The 15,121-nt window shown below is 37.4% G+C and overlaps 1 protein-coding gene across 1 annotated transcript; it reads left to right on the top strand.

Annotated features, from left to right (window-relative positions):
- The first annotated feature begins 4,267 nt into the window (after positions 1–4,267).
- On the top strand, positions 4,268–14,780 carry PABPC1 (poly(A) binding protein, cytoplasmic 1). The gene is made up of 14 exons (XM_010086183.1): positions 4,268–4,456; positions 4,561–4,676; positions 6,577–6,716; positions 8,065–8,159; positions 9,711–9,848; positions 9,943–10,038; positions 10,308–10,580; positions 10,752–10,845; positions 11,026–11,136; positions 12,022–12,176; positions 12,622–12,706; positions 12,887–13,017; positions 13,295–13,390; positions 14,339–14,780. Exons 1-13 carry the CDS (start codon positions 4,283–4,285, stop codon positions 13,385–13,387), a joined length of 1,701 nt encoding a protein of 566 aa, XP_010084485.1. The 5' UTR covers positions 4,268–4,282; the 3' UTR covers positions 13,388–13,390; positions 14,339–14,780.
- Positions 14,781–15,121: the final 341 nt, after the last annotated feature.

Raw genomic sequence — 15,121 nt, 5'->3', positions numbered from 1 at the left:
GTTTCCCACAGGCCGGCACGTCCGTGCGCCGCCGCTTCAGGAATCCGAGATGAAGACATCGTAGTCATTAGCACCTTTTAATAACTACGCAGGATCTGGGTGTGTGTGCGTGATTAAGAGGCCAAAAAGAAGGAAGTAGGACGGACTAGGATCGCTCGGTGGTTTCGTAGACGTCCAGTGAAAGCACAGGCCAGAGCATCACACCTTAACACACCATGGCAGCTCTGACACGTGTAGGGGGGTGAAATTACCTGGGCCTCCCTTGCTTGCTCTTGGTCTATCAGGCTGGATTCCCATCCATTTCTTTGCAGTCAACTCTGACGTTGTGTTTCCCAAGTTGGGTTTTTATTAAACTTCCTTCACACGACGTGTTGCTGGTTCTCTAAAGTTACATCAGTAAAGAAACTTCCCATGTAGTTCTGGTCCTGTTTGTGCTAAATTTGGCAAACTGGCTTGTTCATTTGGAGGGTGTTTTGATAAAAGAGGCAAATGTGACTGGTTCCAAGTGTCGTGGAGTCCAGTTGAAAGAAAAAAAATAATTTGCCCAGGTAGAACGTATTTTATTTCAAGTACAGTTAAATAAACAGCTTTCTATTATGATGGTTTTATTTTAAAGTGTATGAGAGAGAGATTCGAATTACAGACTTTTCAAGCAATTAGATTAACTGGCTTTCAAAATTGGCTTTAGTTTATAGCCATTATCAGATCAGACTTTGGTGGTCTGTATATAAGTAGTAAAAGTTACTGTCTCATCTTTTTAATGGGCAGATATTTCACCTGTTATCAACTCTCTCACTTCAGAGACCTTTTAATGTATGGAGCTGTTGTTTGAATACTGGTTTTAATGTGCTTTGCTTTCATTCCATAAAAACCTGCAATACAGTTTGCTCTCAAAAAGATTCAGCGCAGTTCAGTACTGTGATACAGTCATGTCAAGGTACAAGTTGAAGGTGATTCAAATGCTTCTCCTCCTTAGTAATGACAGAATTCTGTAACGGCCAACCTTATAATTGTTGTTGTTGAGTTGAGCAACCTGTTCAGCCCAGCGTTTTGTGACTTGCTTTGTAATTTGTCAAATGTGGAAACAAATACAGCTTTTTCACCTGAGCAGTGTTTGCGTTCAGAGTTTGAGAATGTGCCTCTTATAAAAATGCTGTTACTTCACATGATGCAAGTACTTGTTCCACTTTGGGAAGCACACTTCTTTTATCCTACACCCAGTTCAGCTGAAATTATTTCTTATCTGTATCGAACTTGCATGTGCCATGTATCTGGAAGCACTTGTTTAAAATATACTTAAATTATTATACTGCGAAGTTATATTTTGCAGCATTTTTAGAATTTTATGTTCTTGGCAAATACCTAGAAAGCATTTACTGATTGTTTTTTCATAGATCTTTCTATCCATTTGCTGCAATGTTGAAATAGGAGCTCAGAGGGTGAATGGTTGTTCCTACAGTAATACTGGTTTCATTGTGGTTCCAAACTGGCTGCCTTTTTCTTAGCTAATTCTTAGCTGTGTCTTGGGCTATGCTTATTAAACAGCTAGTAACAACTAGCTCAGGTTTTGAAAATGTCTTTGAAGGTGTGTTTGACATTACTAGCTGTCTGTAAACTAGGGATCTCAAAGCTCTTCCAAAAACTAAGTAGGCCTGATGACACATTTGTGAGGTATGCATGCATTTCCTAGCTGTGACTTTTCTGAATTTGAGTCATAGTCCAGAGTAAAACCCAGGCAATCTTGCTTAATCACTAAATTAGAAATATTCTTTGAGTAATCTGAAACTGCACTTCTCCCTTCAGAGTTTTTGAAATCTGATTTTTGGTTATATTTACAGAGGTTTACTGTGTTACAGCTGTTGCTGTGTTATGTTCAGTAGAGGTTAGCATTAAGTGTATATTCTGTGTGATTTTGAAATCGTTACTAAAGTGGACTGTCCAGTTGCTCGTGACTAAAATGGGAACTGGTGACTCATTCAACAGGAGCTCCAGCAGAATCAGCAAAAGTACAGTGTGGGTAGGTGTGTCCGCTTGGTAACAAAATGGAATGGCCTCCTGCAAACTAGTGCGCAGCCTTTTATGGCTGAAATGGGATGAAAGTAAGCCAGTTCTACTCATTGTGAATTTTACTGAGAGCAGTTTATACCTGGTTTCAGATGTCTTCTAGTATTGTTTTACATTCTATAGTGGAATTGCAGTGTGGTGTTGGTTAAGCAGAAATCTTTAAATTTTTTGTACTTCTGCTACACAGAAGAGATGAGGAGGGCTGTTGAGGGTTTCCGTGCTTTGTCTTTATGGAGAAATTGTGTTGGTCTGAGATACATGCTCACTATTAGCGAAGGCTAACGTGGACCCTCTGTGAGTCATGTTTGGGAAGTGTGTCCAGGAACACCCATTTTTGAGGAGTGTCACAATTATTCTAGAAGCAATTAGTGTGAATTAGAAAAAGCCTCGTTTCTAGTAAAGGAAGCCCTGTTACTACTTCTGGAAATAATGAACTGTTTGTTGCTGGCACTTTTGCTGGTGCTGGCAGGAATAATTCTAATGACTTCCAGGGCAATACTGAAGCATTAGATGTTTCTACTGTGGCAAGTCTGATATCCACAGTTCTTATTTTTTTGGCCTTTTTTTTTTTTTTGTAATGTAAAGCCTTCCAATGTTTTTTATTTCGCATTGTCATTATCTAGATTGTCTTTTATCTCCTGCTTAATTTACACTACAGTTTGTGAAAGCTTTGTTAACTTATTTAAAATAAGACATGCAATCCTTATATTTTTGTGGCTTCACCTTAAATAAGTTGTTGACTTGCTACTGTCATGTGAATATGGTAATAGTATTAATAGGTTATTTTTTTGTACAAGAAAATGTTAGATGTCTGTCTCGTTAACTTCTACAGATATCTTTCAGGGAATAGAATCCAACTTCACTTGTAATCTGAAAACATGTCAAGAAAGGATGTAAAACATGACATACCAGCTGAACAAGAGGCTGATTGCAAGTTTTCTTTGGCCATGATATCCAACAACATAGCTAAAGATAAAAGCAGCACTTAAAGAACAAACCATGAAAGACAGATTTTCACAATGTGATTGGCCCTTGGTCCTTCTCTAAGAAAAGCAATTAACTGGCATGGTTACTGTTTTTAAGCTAATACTAAACTGATTTCAGTCTTGTTACCATCACACTACTCTGCTGTATGCAAACTGCAGTGACTTGAGTTAGAACCAATGGGTGTGACCTCAGCTATTTCCTGGGATGTTTTTCAGTGTTCCTTCAGACACACAGGAGTGATGATGAAAAGGAGCGAATGTAGGTGATAAAATATGTCTGCCATAGTTGAGAACTGCTGCTCTTTCTTCTTTAAATACCTTGTTGACTTGAAACATCACAGACATGTCTTGTTGCTTTGAAGGGACATGTGAAAACTGAGGAAGTCTTGATCCTTCCCTATCTAAATACACAGAGATCTTAAATTCAGGCTTTGAAAAGTTAGTTATGGAGTTTTTCTGGAAAAACTGCTCCACTGGAGTAACAAAACCTGGTTTATGCTACTTCATTTTGCTGTTTTAATGCTTGCTCTTTCATTGACCTTGTGTGCCGTATTTCATCATGAGCTTTTAATATATATAGATGTATAATTTCAGATTTTCCAAATTAAGTAAGTGCTAGTTTTTAAGTCTCTTTGAACTGTCCCTTGCCTGGAAGTTCATCACAGGTCTTATTTTGTCACCGAGGAGCTGTGTGGAACAGCTGCCTGAACCAGGCCTGAACTCCACCTAGCAAAGAAATTTTGTCAGTTAAGGGGTATTGGTGATGTAGGAGTATGGATGTTCATGTTTGCAAGAGCCCTCCTACAGGCACAAGCTGTAGTCCTAAAGGCATTTTTATTGATACACCTACGTGATGTGGGAGTGGCCAGCTGATTGGCACAACTGTTAGAACTTTTTCTCCTGTGGAATAGGTCATAACTGCCATCACTTGATACATTTTCTCCTCTCACCATACCGTTTTTTCATAGTGGGGTCCAATCGTTTAGGCTACTGGGATTTCTACAGCTTGTTCAGCTGGCTTGTGCAGCTTTTGCTGAGCAGTTTTTGCCAGTTTTCACTTGCATAAAACAGAGTGGGGTTTGGTTTGCATCTTGTTGATGGGGCTGGACTTAAAATAGTAAAAAAATTATGAATAATTGTACTTCACATGCTATTTGTGTGCTTATTAAGATAACTTTAGAGTTTCGTACTAATTCTGTGATGTTTTTCCAGCTGAACGAGCTTTGGATACCATGAACTTTGATGTCATTAAAGGCAAACCAGTGCGCATCATGTGGTCTCAGCGCGATCCGTCTCTACGCAAAAGCGGTGTAGGAAACATCTTCATCAAAAACTTGGACAAATCAATTGATAACAAAGCTTTGTATGACACATTTTCTGCTTTTGGAAACATCCTGTCTTGTAAGGTTAGTGGAAAATTATTGGTGTGTTTAATGGTTTGACATAAAAAACCCCTCAATTTATGCTGGAAACATTCCATGGGTATTACAACAAGGTTTTTCTTTAATAGGTGGTATGTGATGAAAATGGATCCAAGGGTTATGGATTTGTACATTTTGAGACACAAGAGGCTGCAGAAAGAGCTATTGAAAAAATGAATGGTATGCTGCTTAATGACCGCAAAGTGTAAGTATATAAATGCATAGTTGGGGATCAACAGACTGAAATTCATTTTACTGTGGACAAATACTTGAAGCTTATGTAGGAAAGGCAGGTTGTTCTAAACATTTCTAAATTTAAAGAGGATTTAGAATTTTGGTGCTAGGAATACTGTGAATTGTATCATCTGCCTATTTTAAAGGCAGGTTAAGTTCAGAAAATGCTAATAATGGACTCTAGGGAAAAAATTCCTGTATTAGTTGTCTTACAAGCCAATGATGTAATGAGGATTTGGGAATTTCTCTGTTTTTCTGATCTTACTGGTCTGAGATAAAGTACAATCCATCAGGTATTCTGAATAATACTCCCTTTATAAGAGTTGTGAGATAGTACGTTATCCATATTTTGGATGAAACTTAAAGCTCTAGGGTTACTCGGTCCTGAATAGCAGTCGGATTATGCTCGTGTTTTCCTGTGAATGTCTGTTAATAGGCATATGTAGGAAATAGGAGTAGAAAATAAAACTTCCAGAAACATGTTTAAAACATTATCGCTGTTCTGTACTGTAGAAAAAAAGTTAATTTGGCTACCTGGTCTGAATAGCAGTCGGATTATGCTCGTGTTTTCCTGTGAATGTCTGTTAATAGGCATATGTAGGAAATAGGAGTAGAAAATAAAACTTCCAGAAACATGTTTAAAACATTATCGCTGTTCTGTACTGTAGAAAAGTTAATTTGGCCTACCTGGTTAGTGATATCTAGGCTTGAGGTGGGGGCAGAAGGGGGATGCCTAAGGGATTGTTATGGTATTTGGTATAGTTGCAAAAGAACAGCTTTGTAAATACTTGAGAGGGTTTGACAAGAGAATAACAGAAATCAGCATCAGCTTACCAGCATGGATTTTTTTTTTCCACGTGGAAATGGATGGATCAAACCACATCCAGGGAGAACACATATTTTTTGACATGTGTTTTCCTGCTTGTCCTGTGCTTGACTGGCATACTATGGATGTTTTTACTCAGCTTCCATCCTTACACAACCTTTTTAAATTAGTAAAAAAGGTCAGCGTGTAGTCATAAAAGCACACGATTTAGGTAAACTTTGGTAAAATGAGAATTAATTTTGCTTGGAATTTCTATTCCAGCTAGGCTTTTGAAAGTGAATAAATGTACTTCACTCACTATCAAAATCTGCTGAACACATTGCACTACATTGTTACCGTTCTACTATACCTACTATAAATTGGGTGAAGTAAAAATTTAAGAAAGTGTTGAATTACTGTATTGGATTTGTCAAATTTGGAACTGTAAAGTTGGACAATACAATAAAATTTGAGACCAAAAGTCTACCACAACCAGAAATTGATGTTAGCCAGGTAATGTCTGTCCTAGAGCAGTTCCTCAGGTTGCAGCGTTCAGCTTCTGTTCTTTCTCTGGCGGTAGGAACTGAACTTTGGTGTTCCCAGCCAATTTGCAATGGTATTTGACTAAAGAACAAGTTGAACTATTGTTTCTCCATGCCTATTTTAAACAAAACAAATAAAAGTCTTGCTTGGGTATAGGCTGGAAAGGTGTGTAAAGGGAGTGGAGACGTTAGTTAAATATCCCTTGCTGGATTAAAAGCTGGATTGGAGAACAGTAACTGCTCTAAGGCTGCCAAGTCTTTCGTATAGCAGAGGGATTACGCTGATACCTAGAATTCCTGCTTAGCCACTTTACCTAGTACTCTTTCCTGTTGTCCAGCTCCTGTTGTCAAAGGCTGTTTTATAGGAGTGAACAATCTTGTGTCTATAATGAACAACAAGACTGATTTGATTAAGTCTCATTAAGAATAATTAAGAATAAAATATGATGCCAGAGGATTACAGTAAATTTTTGAACATTGACAGACTTGCTTTAACCTACACTGTTCTGTTCTCATGCAACTAGATTTGTTGGAAGGTTTAAATCCCGCAAGGAACGTGAGGCAGAGCTTGGAGCCAGAGCAAAAGAATTCACCAATGTTTACATCAAGAATTTTGGAGAAGACATGGATGATGAGAGACTTAAGGAACTCTTTGGCAAGTTTGGTAATGTCTTAAGCTTTAAGTTTATATGAACATGAGGGAACTTCAGCTCACTTCTTATATCTTATCTGTAGAGTGCCTTATAATAACAAGGAATCAGCTGTCTGCCTGATTTTGATTTAAAAAACAAAAAAAAAGGCACTGAAAAGTTGGTACCTAATTCTAGTGTCAGATTCAAAGTGCTGTAATATCCACTGCAGAATTTTAAATAGCCAGAATAGCATATATAATCCTGCTACCAGAGTTGTTTCTGATAATCTGAAAATAATGGGTCTGAATAGTCTTTTGAATGGGTTTTGGCAAGATTTTCAAGTTGAAAGTAGAATTGTTTTCACATTTAGTACAGATTGATGTTATGAATTCCCTACAGGATACATGACAAATGAATTTGCTATTGCTTTCATTGACCTGCAGACTTACGTGTACTCAGGGCGTCTCTGCTTTCATTATTCAGTTGCATTGTTGTGGTTTATCTAATATGAAATTATAAAGAATTTTTCTGTTGGCAAGCTGTGTGGTTCTGTCTTGAGCCTCAGTTATGCACGGGGCAGGTGTATGATCATGATCTAGTAATGTATATGATGTGTCACCCTCACAATAGGAAACAGCAAACTCAGTTCAGTTACAGATTGTTATACTGGTTTGTAGGGCACATCTGTTTTATTTTCAGCCTCAGATTTTTGTTGTATTTTCTTTCCTTCATGCTTTTGCTGTTCTCCAGTGGATACTGTGTAAAGCAAGACAAAGCCTGGTATATGAGATATTCTATAGCAGCCCTAAACAGCATTTACAGGAAATTCCTTTCCACTGTTGAAGTGTCTGTGGTTGAAGTGGTAGCGAATTTAGCTGCTAATATCTGTCTCAGTTGAGTCTATGAACTACAGTTTTTCAAAGGTTTGGAATTGCTGAGCTGGGATGGCCTTTCACCAGGATAAATGTATAAATGCATATACGTAACAGAAAGGCCTCTTCTCCACCTTTCAGTACCTGTTTCAGAGTATGGAAGCACTAATGCTTTTTAAATGTTGTAATTTTTAATGAAAAAAATTTATTTAATTAACTTTGAAGTGAAATTCCTGCCCCATTTTGGTTGAAAATACAACTAGGAAAGAAAGTCAGAATGGCAGACTTCAGCCCTAATGGCTGGAGTTTGGCATCAGGGCAAACCAGCACTTTTATATTATTGTGTGATGTTTAGATATTATTATTGGTGCATAAGTCCTTTGTAATACAAGTGAAACAAACTACATATTTATAAACATAAATAGAAATAAGCTTCTAAACAGGGTGTTCAAAATGCGAAGAGAATGCACTCTGTATACGAAGCATAAGTATTTCATTCTTTTTTTAGGTCCTGCCCTAAGTGTGAAAGTTATGACCGATGAGAGTGGAAAATCCAAAGGCTTTGGCTTCGTTAGTTTTGAAAGACATGAAGATGCCCAAAAAGTAAGCTTTTGGACTTCATTTTAGGAATTCTATAACTGAGACCCAAACAATGTATTTTGTTGATTGATTTGAAGTCTTCTGGATTCATTAAGGGTTTTTAGTTGGTCAAAGACACTGTAAAACCAGGTGTCAGCTTCCTAAATGACTTAGTGTAGTTTCTGTCAGTTAAAATGCTTTCTTATGAGCAAATGTCAGTTGATTTGAGGAGCCTGTTACAGTAAGATACTCTGAGACAGCTGGAACTGGTGTAGAAATAGGGCATCTTGATTATTTAATAACCTGTTCTAGTTGGGCTTAAAGGTCTCAGTGAGATTTAGACTCCCTCATGCTGGGCAACATACAAGCATCATAAATTATTGTATCCCTGCAAAACCCCAGTGAACCATTGGACCCCATTTGGTTGCACAAGGCATTTGTGCAAGGCAGAAAGGATTGTGTTTTCAAACTTCAGGAAAGCTATTAGTTTTATGAAGCATGTTTGGCACAGCTATGAGAAAATAGTCATAGAGCCCTGTGATGTTGCTTTTACTCTGAAGAGTAACTTTGGAATAGGGTCCTTTTAATTCATGTACATGTTTGTAACATGCCAGTATTCTGCGTAACTTAATTCTGTGCAAGCGGGTTGCTTTGATGTGTCAGTTGCCTGTGGCAGTAGGGACATAGCATCAGGAGAAAACTCAGCACAGAACAAATCAGGGCAACAAATGAAGTTTGCTTTTCAAAGGGCATTACTGTGATTTGTCAGTAGTGCAAGTGTACGAGCAAGAGATTAGAACAAACCCTGTCTTAAATCTACATTGTTCAGTCTTGCATACATTCATTGATGAATTGTTTCTCTTCCAGTAGTCAGAATCCACAGGTAGAATGTTTTAAATAACATAAAATTCTAATATCTCAGTTGATATGTTTTTAATGGCTTTGATTATGAAGGTATACAATAAACAGGTGACTTCTGGTTTTACATTAATTGAATAAATCTGTGCCAGAGTTCTCCCATCTTGATAGTTGTAACTCAAAAGAGTGTAAAGGGAAGAAAGTTCGTATTTTCGTACTCTTTAAATACTCCTTAATAAAAGATTAAAAATGAAAAAGAAAAAAAAGCCAAATGTGCCAGCTGAGCTTAACATAGACTAAGGAAAACCTGGTAGATACTACAGTTTCACATGTTACTTTTTTAAAATCAGAAGTGTGAATTAGAGCTTTTCAATGTAATTTCCTTTGCCTTTCGCAAGATAAGGCTGAATAAATAGTTCTTCATTGTGTGACTTGATTTTTTTATATTATTTTTTCCAACTTCATATAAAAAATTTTTTTTGCATCCCTTATGACTTTTCTTTAACTGGACAGAAGCACACTCAGAAAGCAATTTGCATTTTACTTTAAGCAGGGAAATCTTGGGTTATTTTGTTTCAGCTAGTCATATCTTAGATGGATTGGCCCTTTTTCTGCAATCCTTATGTAACTTTTTACCTTGTAATTACTTTTTTTTGTTTTAATGTCTGAAAAACACTGTAATACAAAGCACTGCTAACCTCTTTTTTGTTAATGAAGGCTGTAGATGAAATGAATGGGAAAGAGCTCAATGGGAAACAAATCTATGTTGGCCGGGCTCAGAAAAAGGTGGAAAGACAGACGGAGCTGAAGCGCAAGTTTGAACAAATGAAGCAGGACAGGATCACCAGATACCAGGTTTGTTTTAATTCAAGAGGACTAACTTTAATCTATGATATTTTTAGATTTACATGGACCATTTGCTTTCAAAAATAACTTGCTTTTGTTTTAGGGTGTAAACCTTTATGTGAAAAATCTTGATGATGGGATTGATGATGAACGTCTTCGAAAAGAATTCTCCCCATTTGGTACAATCACTAGTGCAAAGGTAAAGTTTATAGATTGTGCTCGTCCTTTCTCTGAAAATGAACAGACATCTTTTCAGTGCAATAACTTGCTCATTATTGCTTCACTGAGGTTTTCATCTGTATTCAGTGAACAATTAGCTATTAAGCAACCATATTCCTTTTTATAAATCAATTCAATAAAACAAATCTGTGGTCTCACTTCTAGTAAGCTGAAAGAAGAAACTCATACAAGTTGGGTAGGGGTAGATACAACATTCTCTCGTCTTAAAACTAAATTTTATATTGCCAGGTCATGATGGAAGGTGGCCGCAGCAAAGGATTTGGATTTGTATGCTTTTCATCACCAGAAGAAGCCACCAAAGCTGTCACAGAAATGAACGGTAGAATTGTGGCTACTAAACCATTATATGTAGCTCTAGCCCAGCGTAAAGAAGAGCGCCAAGCTCATCTCACCAACCAGTATATGCAGAGAATGGCAAGTGTAAGAGCAGTACCTAATCCTGTAATCAACCCCTACCAGCCAGCGCCTCCTTCAGGTTACTTCATGGCAGCTATCCCACAGGTACGTGCAGGGATGAGTAACTGAATTTTTGTACTGTGTATAAAATCTGTTTGGTTTAACAGTAAATATAAGTATTAGCATGTGTCCATGATTTCAGAGCAGAAAGGTGATGTGCTGTGCAACAAGCCCTTCAAAGATAACAAAGTTGCACACTGTTTTTATATTTGACAGACTCAGAACCGTGCTGCGTACTATCCTACTAATCAGCTTGCTCAACTTGCTAGACCTAGTCCTCGCTGGACTGCTCAGGGTGCCAGACCTCATCGTAAGTCACTTTACCTCTTTCCAGTGATAGTGGGGAAACTCTATAACGTTTAGCTTTGTGCTTCTAAATACACAGCATTAGAATAACAGTCTTTGTCATGTTAGTGGTGCTACTTCTGAACTCTTCTCAACATTCAGTGTTTCGGCATGTAATGCAATATCTATTTTTTCTAACCCACAGCATTCCAAAACATGCCTGGTGCTATCCGCCCAGCAGCACCCAGACCACCATTTAGTACCATGAGACCGGCTTCTTCACAAGTTCCACGAGTCATGTCAACACAACGTGTTGGTGAGTTTGATTTATGCAAACTTTGAGTATTAGACTTCTTTTTTAATTTTGCTGATTCAGAATGATCTCTCAAGAGCATTCGTAAGTTCAACACCACGTGTGGTAACACTTCCCTCCTTTTCTGGCTCTTACTAAATGAATAAACTAGTATCACCTTCTAGTAGTGGTTTCAAATATTGTCCCAGCAAAGACTCCTGCTGTGGTCCTGTCTCTTTAGCGTGAAGCATTTCTTCTTTTAGTGTGCGCTTTAATAATACTGTATGACAGCTGCTGCCATTTCTAAACATCATTGTGGCAATTGTAATAATAGGTTGCATGTAGAAACACTGAGATGATACATTTTAGCTCTTATTATTTTGTCATAGGATACTGTGGGCCTGTGTCATGTATGCAGAATCTGCACATCACTGAATGAACCAGAATTGGTTGTAATGGAGTCTTAATTTTCTTGGAATGTATTAGGCAGTAGTATTTTTTAGCTACCTACTTCATGAAAGTATCTATTTTAGGGTGACTGTTTATATAATGTGCTCAAGAAATCAAATGTCCTTTGAGGTTAGAATGAACTTAAATTAATACTCAACCAAAGTGAATGTTTTCTCAGGGATCTTTCAATAGCATGTAAGAAAAGCAATTAGTGAGTGAAGGGTCTGGAAAGTAACATCCAGTAAACTTCGAGCTTTGAACCTTCAGATATGTTCAGTGATGTGACAGTTGACAATACTACTGAGATGAATCTATAATACAATACCTAAATCAGGTATTCAGGTATTCAGTTTGGGTTGATTTGTTGTTTGTTTTTTTTTTTTTTTTTTTCAACTTGTACAGTGTAAGCTAAATAAAAAATTGAATTATTCACATATGGAATTATATTGTTTTTTTCAGCTAATACATCAACACAAACGATGGGTCCACGTCCTGCAGCAGCAGCTACTGCAGCTACTCCTGCTGTACGCACAGTACCACAATACAAATATGCTGCAGGTGTTCGTAATCCTCAACAGCATCTTAATACACAGCCACAGGTTGCTATGCAGCAGGTATGTAATTTTAAGAACCGGTCCATGCTTTTCTTGGTGTTTTTTGCAGAGGAAGGAGGGGGGGCTTATGATTAAGAGTTGTCTTTGTTATTCTAGAATTCAGGCTCTGCATTATGGCAGCAGAGCTATAGCCTTGGGGTTTCAAGTATATCTCAAGTTCACCTGGGGCAGGATATAATCCTGTTACTTCATATTTTCCAGTTGCTCGATACCTTAGCCTGAATTTTCCTTGTGTTTGCTCCACAGTGGAGCAGTTGATACTAATCTCCAGCATCACTCAGCTCTAACCAGTGCTATTTGGTTAAACTGACTTGGTTGTAATTTCTTCCATGTTTCTGACAGTGTTGGCATTGTTTATGCTAAGTTGTGAAACATTAGGTATTTGAAGCTGCACCTAATTATGAATTAGAATTTAATTTTGAAATGGTGTTAAATGAATTTGCAGCCTGCTGTCCATGTGCAAGGTCAGGAACCCTTGACTGCTTCCATGTTGGCTTCTGCCCCTCCGCAAGAACAAAAGCAGATGTTAGGTACGTACATGATATCTCTGTGCCTTGTAGCAGGACAGTCAAAGTACTCTTTTTTGAATCTTAAAATGCAGAATAAATAGTTTTAGCAGTAGAACAGGGTGTTTGTTTCCCTTTTCCCTTAAATCTAGGCTGTGTGTATCCAATGAGATTTGTCACTCTGATTAACTTTTTTCTCTCTAGGTGAACGTCTATTTCCTCTCATTCAAAGCATGCACCCTACTCTGGCGGGTAAGATCACTGGTATGTTGTTGGAGATTGACAACTCTGAACTCCTCCACATGCTCGAGTCTCCTGAGTCTCTTCGTTCGAAGGTAGGTGGACTTTTGCCTTACACTAGTTTTATTGGCAATGAAGTCTACACTGATTTAGCAGGTGCTTATGCTGGCACAGTGGAGTAGCAGCAATGCAACAGTGGCCCAGGGCGAGAAGTTAGAATACCCTCTTTCAGAACATTACAGTTCCAGTTCGTGCTAATCCTTTTTAACAGTGCAGGCATTGTTTGTATGTATAATTTAAACTGTTTTATTAACTTAAATATACAGAAATTACTAAGCTTCCCTGTATTAATTTTTCTTTTTCACTTAACAGGTTGATGAAGCTGTAGCCGTACTACAAGCCCACCAAGCTAAAGAGGCTGCTCAAAAGGCAGTTAATAATCCCACTGGGGTTCCAAGTGTTTAATAAGTAAGTTTTCTGAGCAATGTAGTTTTATGGGTTGACTGGGACAATAGTCTTTAGTCCATGGCCTTGTAAGCAGCATGCTTCCAGGCTCTGTATCATTTGCAGCCACAGAAAGTAGCAGCTGTGGTCACAGTTGTAAACAAATTTTGTGTTCAAGCCTGTCATCCAGTTCTGTAGCTCTTGGTTAGCAAATGCTACTGACATTTTGGTTTGCATATTTAACTGCAATTAAAGCATTGTTTTTAACAGCATATTTAGCTAAAATTAGTTTTAGGCATACATGCAAAAATGGGCAGTTCTGTCAAATACTGCTGTTCATGCTGTCATTCAAGAGGAACTTGTAGAATTGAAGTCAGCTTAAAAGGATACTCCAACCCTATTTTTCCTTAGAAATTGAATAGCTTATTTAAACTATAATTTGTATATACTTGCCAAAATCTAAAATTACACAGTAATTAAAAACTAAGCTGCATATTGTCTTGACTTCATTTTTTGATGAATTTAACTTTAATGTCAATTAAAATACTGATTTTATTTATTCCCTTATGTGGGGATAGCATCTTAATTTTGCATGACAGGAAGAGGCAAAAGGTGGTATCTTTACAATTTTGAAAGGACAAAAATGTTGTGGAGTATGATATAAGAGTCTATTCTCTATACAAGTTAGTTACAGTAACAAGGATTGTGTGTGGCCATTGCCCAAGGCCTGCTGTGCAGAGTGCTGCTTAGTTCTAGACTCAGTTTTGTCTTACCAAGTATCACATGCTTGGGATACTTCCATATCTCTAAAAAGTGTGGGGAATGCCTGATACACTGCTTGTGAAGAACTTTGGTACAATTGATACCGTGAAAGCCCAAAGTGCTGTTGGGCTTACAGGTGCAGAAAGCATGTCAGAAAACATAAGGTGCTGCTTTAATTTTAAAACCTAACAACATTCTTCTTGTTTGCAGAAAGATCCGGGACTACAATCTAGAACTTCGCTTCACCGAAGAAAAAAAAATCTAAACATGGAAAAACTATTAAATATTGAGAAAAACATTGCAAAATATAAAATAAATAAAAAAAGGAAAGGAAACGTTGAAGCTTATGTACAGAGCAACGCCGGGGCTAGCAAAACAAGTGCTAGTCCTAGATTACTTATCGATTTAAAATTTAAAAAAAAATAGTAAAATAAAAAATACAAATTAATGTTTTATAAACCCGGGGGAAAAGAATTTTCAGCACAGTAAAAAAAATTTAAAGCATTCCTTTCTTTAATTTTGTAATTCTTTACTGTGGAAAAGCTCAGAATATCACCACTGTTTTAGTTGACAGTGAGAATTGATAGCTGAGCAAAGAAACATAATTTGGATTATAAAATTCTTGGTTTAATAAAAATTCCTTAAACACTGACTTACTTGTGATGGTTTCTTTTGTACAGAGTCCTTCTGATAAGGTTGTCATTGAGTGCCAAGTTAGAATCCTGCTCTGTAGTATGTTTTAGCAATTTCTAGAGGAGATTAGCCTACATTAGTCACCTGTTACTGATAATATGAACTTGGGCATTAAAACAAATGAAAAGAGGAGCTAGATCCGTATCTGGGTTTTAAATCTGTAATAGCATGATGTCTGAGCTCTTGTCTAATTACAGACAGACCTTTAAATACCCTCCTTTGAGGTGATCAGTAAGAAATTCCAACAATTGTGTAACATACCAATGTGTGATGCTGTTTGACCACCTGCACGTGGTGCTC

The sequence above is a fragment of the Pterocles gutturalis genome, unplaced genomic scaffold (assembly GCF_000699245.1).
Source record: "Pterocles gutturalis isolate BGI_N339 unplaced genomic scaffold, ASM69924v1 scaffold51676, whole genome shotgun sequence".
Classification (NCBI taxonomy): domain Eukaryota; kingdom Metazoa; phylum Chordata; class Aves; order Pterocliformes; family Pteroclidae; genus Pterocles; species Pterocles gutturalis.
This window is presented reverse-complemented; position numbering and strand designations above follow the sequence as displayed.

Excerpts from the sequence above, each read along its gene's own strand:
- PABPC1 (XM_010086183.1), top strand. The coding sequence starts at position 4,283 with ATGAACTTTGATGTCATTAAAGGCAAACCAGTGCGCATCATGTGGTCT. Across the intron at positions 8,160-9,710 it reads GACATGAAGATGCCCAAAAA|GCTGTAGATGAAATGAATGG; the intron begins GTAAGCTTTTGG and ends TTGTTAATGAAG. Across the intron at positions 13,018-13,294 it reads CTGAGTCTCTTCGTTCGAAG|GTTGATGAAGCTGTAGCCGT; the intron begins GTAGGTGGACTT and ends TTCACTTAACAG.